The 8,801-nt window shown below is 40.3% G+C and overlaps 1 protein-coding gene across 4 annotated transcripts; it reads left to right on the top strand.

Annotated features, from left to right (window-relative positions):
- Positions 1-691: 691 nt before the first annotated feature.
- zgc:110626 (uncharacterized protein LOC550588 homolog) lies at positions 692-6,754 on the top strand. Of its 4 annotated transcripts, none has more exons than XM_035994081.1 (7): positions 692-1,089; positions 4,346-4,390; positions 4,522-4,582; positions 4,851-5,001; positions 5,422-5,518; positions 5,603-5,856; positions 6,441-6,754. In XM_035994081.1, the coding sequence occupies exons 1-7, from the start codon at positions 828-830 to the stop codon at positions 6,705-6,707; spliced, it is 1,137 nt and encodes a 378-aa protein (XP_035849974.1). In that variant the 5' UTR covers positions 692-827; the 3' UTR covers positions 6,708-6,754. The 4 variants fall into 4 exon arrangements, with proteins under 4 accessions (XP_035849974.1, XP_035849975.1, XP_031165156.1 ...); XM_031309296.2 differs by having other exon boundaries at positions 697-1,089; positions 5,600-5,856; XM_035994076.1 differs by having other exon boundaries at positions 697-1,089; positions 4,349-4,390; positions 5,600-5,856.
- Positions 6,755-8,801: the final 2,047 nt, after the last annotated feature.

The raw sequence follows: 8,801 nt of genomic DNA on the forward strand, positions 1-8,801 counted from the left end.
TGGGACGGTACACCTTCCCATCCTTTTTTTGTTGCTGTGTGAAACAGATTACAGTTTGGCATTTTGAATGAAAGACTATTAGGGGTAATATTAGCATCAGTTTATACACCTACAGCAAACAGTCCTATACATTCTACCATTAAGAAACCATAGAGTGTGGTCTAGACCTACTCTATCTGTAAAGTGTCTCGAGATAACTCGTTATGATTTGATACTATAAATACATTTGAATTGAAATTGAATTGAATAATGTCCAAGCTTTGTTGACACAACGTCAGAAAAGTATGTTTGGATTGCATTTACTGGAAGGTATTTCTAATAATTTGTCATTGCTCACTGAGATGAAAACAGCCGGTGTTACACCGAAATCTGTGACCCATCGAGATCGGTGTCCCCCTACCTCAACCTGAACCAAACCCCTGTCCCTAACCTTAACCACGGAAGGGGGCGCTACGCTTTTAACAGGAGGGACACAGATCACGACGGGTCACAGATTTCGGTGCAACACCGGAAACCATCTGAAAATAAAAGACTGTCATCGAGTCTTAATACCATCACCTCTTCTGTAGGCGAACATCCAACTCAAGTATAGCCTTAATGATTTAGATATCATATGAATATATTATAGTAAAGAAAAAAGAAGAAGAAGAAAAAAAAAAAGAAACCGACTCTGAGTTTGTTAAACATCCTTCCTGAAACGGGCCCCAGTTTCCACCTTCCTCGGTAAACTACACAACACGACGCGGAAGTTAGAGGTGCTCTTTCTGCTCCAGCTTGGACGACCGCTTGAGTATTTCCTTGGGAATTTTCCGTGCAAGCCAAGCATTATGTCGATCACCGTAAAGAGCCTCAAAGTTACCTATAACCCCGTTAATGAGAAAAACACTTTTACTAGTGGCGACGTCGTTTCGGGTCATGTCACGGTTGAAGTGGCCAAAGACTGCCAAATCGCCTCCCTACTGATTAAATTCAAGGGGAAGGCAGAGGTGTTGTGGACTGAGAGGTACGGTAAAACTACTGTTGTTTACCACGCCAAGGACAAGTACTTCAGCATCAAACAGTACTTAATTCACGACAAAGATCTCACAGGTAAGTGAATAGGCTACATTTAACAAGATGTTGAATTCAACATAGATCGGCTGCCTTGCAGACGTTTCCAAATAAAAGCACATGGAATCAACGGAATGTTTGTTTATGACAGCGGGGAACAAATACTGCTGTCCTGCCTAACAGAGCTCAGCCCTCTTGTGTTGCTGTGGCTTGAACTTCATTCAGGTGGCACCCGGTTTACCCGGCATGTGGTTAGCCGTCGCACACTTTCCAACGCCAAGCCGAAAATAATTCCTCAATCAGAGCTTGAGAAATGGGGAGTAATTGGGGTCAAGTTGGGACAAAGATGGTGATGGAGAACTCGTTGCAGACTAATTGTGGCACCCAAGATGATCATGTGTGTGGGTGTGTTGCCAATTTCAAATAGTGTTTTGCATTTTGAATAGAAGTGTTATTCCAATGACGATTGATGATCCAATGAACAAAGTGTCTGTAATGTAAGAAACAATGTGTAGTGTTTTGCAAGAAATATGTTGCAGAATTGCAAAAGAAGTGCAAAGCAGAAAACGTGTTTGTAGCCTACTACTTTTGGTGGCTTTATATTGCGGTTAAACAAAGATGCTGCAATTATTTAAAAAATGGACAATTAGACAATTATGTGGTTATTGTTACATGCCTAAACAGTAGGCTAAATGATAAAACAGCAAACAAACCAATTGTAATACTTTTTGCACTTACGGGTTAGGCACTTAGGCTCTTTGTAGATTGCTAATTTGAAGCCAATGCAGGCTACTTCTTCTTGCTGTTTGTACCTTCATAGTTCAATGCATTCTTTTGGACTCGCTTTGGATAAAAGAGTCAGCCTGATATGTAATAAGGAAGATGAGATGCATGCACAGAAATAATGGATGGTGATGTCTATGTGTGCAAAATGACATACAAAAACAAATACATTTTCTGTGCATTTAACTGTGTTCTATTGTTGTAGATTGTATAAGACAAACCTCCACACACACGTAAGACACCAACTAATGTCACTAAACGACTAGAGCTGAAATAATTAGTAGAATAATCGACAGAAAAATATTTAAAAAATATTTTGATAATTCCTTAGTTGTTCAAAGGTGCAATATGTAATACTGACAGCTAGTGTTTAAAATAGTTACTGCAGTACAAATTCAAAATACTGGAGAGAGTCGTCTCCCCCGCCCCCTCCTCCCCAGACTTGAAGTTCGCGGAGGTTGCCAGGCTGCAAAATTACGAATCCCACTATGGCCACACCAAGACCCGCCCTGCAAAGCAGCCTGATTGGTTGGGGTTAGGCATTTCACCTCGAGTGGTTGGAAATTGGAATTGGAAATTGATTTATTTGAAACAGGGACAGTGCACAAATAAACATTAAACTTGTTAAAACAAGAGAATATGTCTTGGGCCAGGTTATAGCAACAATTGCTAATTTCCACCTGTAGTCCCTGGGCAGGTATGGCAAATTAAAAAACAATTAACAATTTTAAATATAAATTTCACAGGACTATAAATGACATGGTATCCATAGTAATTAAAAACAGGCAGTTTAGGAAAAACAGGGGCGCCATCAACCCACTCACTCTCTCTCTCCCCCCTCCCAGCACACACACTCAAACAGTTCAGCAGCAGCTTAGGCACATTGGAGTACATGCAACTCTAGATACTCATTCATACAAGGATACACACACACACACACACACACACACACACATAAACACAGTATCTTATAGGTGTGTGCAAACTTGTTTACTCAACAACCAACTCTTTGTTATGCATGAGAAGGTGTGAGAATTTTTTACATGGTTAAGGTTAGGATAGCTGATTGGTCAGGGGGGTAGGACCTGTACAAATCAGGTTACGTTGCCTTGTGTAAGCATGGACGCCTGGCCAATGGTAGCTATTGAAGGGCGGGTCTTGGCGTGGTCATAGTGGGAAAAAAAATATCGCTGCCAGGCTGAGACCGCAGCATCCACAACAACGCTTGTCTCACATAGCCAGACATTACTTCACAGCACAGCGGAGTAGCTAACATTAGATTATGGATATACTGACAGTCATAAAAGCCTGTGCTCACGCGGAGCTCTGTACACAACTGACAGACACACTTTTCGGCTTAGAATTTGCAACCGCTAAAACACAACAACCTCGCCGTCCTCTCCACCCGACGCACACACACTTCCTCGGCTTGGAATTACGGTAGGAACCGTTAAAAATAACACTACCTTGCCGTCCTCTCCACCCAACTCAACGCACTTTATTGGTTTAGAATTATGGCAACAATCGCTAAACACACTGCAAACTCACGGTCCTCTCTTCCTGATTTACAGCCCCCCTCTCTTAACTTAAAATAACTCACCGTTGTCAGCTACGGCCGTTGAACAGACTACACGTTATAAACAGCCTTGGCCCGCTTGCCTGGTCGTCCGGCGACGTTATCAGGGTTAGCATGGCGGCATTAGCCAGGACCAGTCACGATCACTTTACTGGCTGTGTCTCAATTATTTTTGCGAGTGACCAACTTGGGTACTCTAGCTATATAATTCAATGTGAGTACACAGATGTTGAAATTGCATGAAATGCCTGTCCCTTGTAGCCGTGATAAATTAGCCTGAAGTTAATGCTTAGCTACCTGTTCAGGAGGAAATTAGCCAACTCAGCGTCCTTTTGGGTTCTTAGCTGTCTCCATCTTTCAAATACATCTCCAATATTTACCCAGGGTTTGTTACGTCTCTGGTCACGCAACTATTAGAAAGCCGTTTTTTTGTTCGTTTGTTTCTTGCTTTCATGGCGCTACTAACGTTACAGCTGTGGCGTGCTGGGTTTACATTTTTACAGGTATATCTGGCACCCCGGCCTGGCTGTCAAACTGGGCAGTTGGTAACAACACACAGGCCAAAATACAAACAGAAATTCCTTTAGGCTTTAGGAAAGTGGCGTGTATGTTTACGCGAAGTCATGATGTCATGTTGCAAAAGGAGAAAATACTGGCATTAGCAGTGTTAGTGTTAGCACTTAGCACGTTTCCTTAATATCTGATGATGCATTGGGGTCATTTTTGGATTTATTACAGTAAATACATATTGGACCTTTTAATAGTGTATTAGTTGTGTTTAAGGTGCCAAAAATTTCTCTGCCTCCAGCGTTTTTAGTTGTGAGGATTTTTTTGTCAAATGTGATTGTAAACTGAACTTCATTGGGGTCTACACCAAATGTTTAATAACTTAAGTAACATTATTGCTGTTAATTCAGTGTGCTGATTTTTCTTTAGGAGGTGACACCCAAACACTACTGACGAACCAGAATGGACAAACATGTAAGTATTTTACACCAGCTGCTAGTAAAGCCCCTGCATTCAAAGGGCTAGTTCAAACTTAAAAACAAGTGAGTATTGTGGAAAAAAATGATATTTAAACATGTTCTTCTTTACAATTCATTCGTTTTCAGGGAGCAATGTTGTTTCCCCAGGATGCCATGTTTACCCATTCACCTTTCAGATCCCTTTCCAGTAAGTACTTATTATTTTAATGGTTCCATTGTGAGCTGGACAGACCATTATCCTCTCCAGAAAATTATGCATTGCATATTATCTTCTGAAAACAACTAAATACATCACCTTTGCAATTGTAGTTTATTTGGATATATGAAATATTTAGTGAAAGGTTGTAGTTTATAGACCTACTCTAGCATCTATATTACTTTGCTTGCTTCCTGTATGTGCAGTGCATAAAAAATGTCCAATCCATTTATCCTGTTCTTCTGCTCTTGTGCTTCAGGGTTATGCCCTCCTCCTTCGATGGCAGTGTTGGTAAAATCGTGTACTTGCTGGAAGCCAAGCTGAGCAGATCAATGAGAGTTCCTCAGAAAGATTCAACAAAGATCAACTTTGTGACAAAGGCAGATCTGAGAAGTCACCCTGAGCTAATGGTATTTGCTGAGTTACATCATCATTCCTGTCATTCCAACAAAGACGTGTCGATGATGGCAGTTGAATGACTGCAATCCAGCCATTCCTTAGTACCTGCCGGTGTATTGAGCAATGTGCTTAAACCCCAACTGCCTCAAGGAGATATATTTGACTGAGTATTTGTATTCAGCACTCCCACACTGTATAAACAAGCTTTAAAATGTACACAACATAGTCAATGGCACTATTACTTTTAGGCCATTTACTGAATTTTAAATGTGTTTTTAGTTTCCCTGTAGAGATATTATGTAATGTTTATTTTAGCAGTACACCTGTTGAATTCCACAGCTTTTGTTGTGCTGGGAGGCACTGGAATGTGGACATTTGAGTGTTTATTGTGTTTGTTAAATTTTGCTTTAATAAATCTGGTCTTCTTTCAGATGCCACAGCACGATTCTAAGGACAAGAAAATGAAATTTTTCAACTCAGGAACAGTAGCCATGGATGTGAATCTTGAAAGAACTGGTTTCTTCCAAGGTGAGAACCCTTAAAGTGATATTAACATTTGTTAGTCTCATACCAAGGGTTGTTTTGATATTTCTGGTCTGTTTTTTGCAGGAGAAGGATTGAAGGTTCTGGCCTCCATTCAGAACAACTCGTCTCGCCAGATCAAGCCTAAGTACTGTGTGTACAAAAAGCACAGCTTCTTTGCACGAGGAAAGAGAAGAGTCTGTACTTGGGACCTCTTTAAAGAGGTGGGAGAGCCCATCGCACCTTTTAATAAAGAAAATGTCACAAGAGTCCTCTCAGTCCCTCTTGATCTAGAGCCCTCTATCCTCAACTGCAGTATCATCAAAATGGAGTACAGACTCAGGGTAAGCATCTATATGGCAACAGATGTTTGTGCCCTGTTCTTATGCGACTGTACACTAAAAGATAATGTCTCCTAATTTCGTGTTTATTGACAATTGTAGGGATATTTATTAATTCAATAAACATTTAAATTCAATTTTTCCTCTATAGTCCAAAATCACAAATGTGCCTCTAAGTGATTTACAGTCTTGACAGCATACAACTCACACAAAAACTACCAAAACCTCAACTCTATTGAGAGGATAGGTAATCTCACTTCAATACAACTTAAATTTGGTAATACATTATTGACCAAATGGCATCAGAAAAATTAAGCACCTCTTAATAGCCAGTGTTAACTTTGTTTAAAACCATTAATCTTTGATTTGAAAATTGAAAATGTAAAGTGAAGGGTTATTGGGTTTAGTTATGCCTACTCATCTAGATGAGCATCTGCATCCATCCCTCTCTCCTTGTTCATGGTGTTTTTTTAAAGGAGTCGGTTCTGCACCCAGGGTGTAAATAATTGTGAATGTATATAATGCTGTACTAGAATTCTGGTGACAAAATAAAATCCAACAATATAACATCAACAATGTTTTCACAGGTCTACCTCGATGTCAAATATGCTTCAGATCCAGAGATCAAATTTCCCATAGTCATCCTGCCAGTGTCTCAGGTTCCTGCTGGGGTGGCACCACCACCGGCTGCTTCTGGCTTTGGATTCGAACCATTTGGGAGCACAAACCCACCAGCCTGGGGGATTGTACCACCACAACCACCAGCAGGAGCACCCCACCCTTCAGATGCCCCTCCTCCATATGGAGCATGTGTGATGTACCCTCCTTTGACGGATTTTGGCAATAAGTACTAGTGTGAAAATACTTTCACATTTTAAGGACATTAAATAAAGAGATTTTGGCTTCGTCTTTGACCATTCTTTTTAAAATTCAAATTTAAAGGTGCAGTTAGCGATGCGTGCGAAGATTGTTTGCATTCAGAATATCCCCCTCCCAGATTCAAGGACACGCACTGCCATACCGACCACTTCTGTTTGTGTCTGTGCTGACCAAATGAAATATGGCAGAGTTTATATTAGCTCACGTTAGCTTGTGGATTAGCAAACTGTCGCTACTACTGTAAAGCCAAGCCATCACAAACAATGGCAAACGGAGGAGGTTAAGCTGACCTGTTGAAAACAGTGAAGCTAACGCTATTTTTTATTCATTTATTTATTTATTACAGGGACAGTGCATATTAATAAACATTTCTGTCAATATGCCAGAGTTAGCCAGAAGGCTATTTTTCATCTGCAGTTCCTTTTACTCACTTGTCCATAACGAGAGCCCTCATCTGTTTTCATTCTTTTGAAATCGCAGAGGTTTCTGCAGCGTTGAAAAGCATCACCGATGTTAACAAGGCTCTTCCTCCTTTGCCAGTCATACTTTTTTTTCAGCCCACACAGAAAATACAGAGCTAGGTGACCGTGCGAAGATATTTGCTGAATTTGACAAAAAGTGTATGGGATTAACATCACTTACTAAAACTTTAAAGGCAGTGTTGGTAAATATTTCCAATATATACTTTAATATATTGTATGAAATGATCTTGACTCCAACAGCAATAAATAACTTATGGGAATAGAACATCAGCCACCATAGTGGACACTAGTCCATACACTGCCGAACAGTGGCCAGCTGTTGTAATTGCAACACAAATTTCACAAATCCAAGATGGCTTCATTGTGGTTTGGGTGAGCGTCTCATTATTCGTGCGTTTTCCATAGCTGTTATGGAACGTTTTGTCAGTCCCATTGAGTCTCTCATCCGCCCCCACTCTAGTGAGAATCTGGGGGTATTGCATATTGTTTTGTTTCGCAGTTTTCTTGTAAGTGCTACGAATTAGGTTGCTAACCTCGTCTTTCCTGGAGGTCATCTGTACAGTGGCCGACAGGGGCAAACACACTGCAACTAAAAAAAACACATGCAAATAGACAAAACACAAGCAAATTAAGAAACCATCTTCATTAATTTGACAACACATGCGCAGCATTTACCAAACACGATGCAAATACATATAACAAAACCAAATACATAAATGCACTGCAAATACACTGTGTGCAAAATTATTAGGCAAGTTGTATTCCTGAGGACTTATTGTATTGTAACAAATACATTGCTCTGTCAATCAGAAATGTTAATAAACCTCAAATCTGAATATTTAACCAAGGAAAAGTGACTTTTAGCTTTCTCAGGAGAATATGTGAGCAGAATTATTAGGCAACTATTAGTGTGCAGAATTATTATGCAACTAAATGGAAAAACTAAAATTTTCCCATCTCACTTGTTTATTTTAATTTCTTAGAGTAAGAATACAACTCAAAATGGTCAAATAAACACTTCTGATATTTCAAGAAATATTCAGTGACCAATAACTGTCATGAGCCTTCCATCCATGGAATCTGTTAGTTTCTTGATCTGTTGATGATCAGCTTTTTGTGCAGCAGCAACCACAGCCTCCCAAATGCTGTTCAAAGAGGTGCATTGTCTTCCCTCACTGTAAATCTCATGTTTAAGAAGGGCCCATAAGTTCTCAATGGGGTTTAGGTCAGGTGAGGAAGGGGGCCATGTCATTATTCTGTCATCTTTAAGGCCTTTGCTGGCTAACCACGCAGTGGAGTACTTGGATGCACGTGATGGAGCATTGTCCTGCATAAAAATCATGGACTTCTTGAAGGATATAGACTTTTTCCTGTACCACTGCTTGAAGAAAGTATCTTCTAAAAACTGGCAGTGGTTTTGGGAGTTGATTTTAAGTCCATCTTCAACCTGAAAAGGTCCAACTAGCTCATCCTTAATAATAGCAGCCCATACCGTACCCCACCTCAACCTTGCTGGCGTCTGACTCAAAGTGGAGCTCTGTGCCCATTAGTGATCCAGCCATGGGCCCATCCATCTGGTCCATCAAG

This window comes from Sander lucioperca, chromosome 2 (genome assembly GCF_008315115.2).
Source record: "Sander lucioperca isolate FBNREF2018 chromosome 2, SLUC_FBN_1.2, whole genome shotgun sequence".
Lineage (NCBI taxonomy): Eukaryota > Metazoa > Chordata > Actinopteri > Perciformes > Percidae > Sander > Sander lucioperca.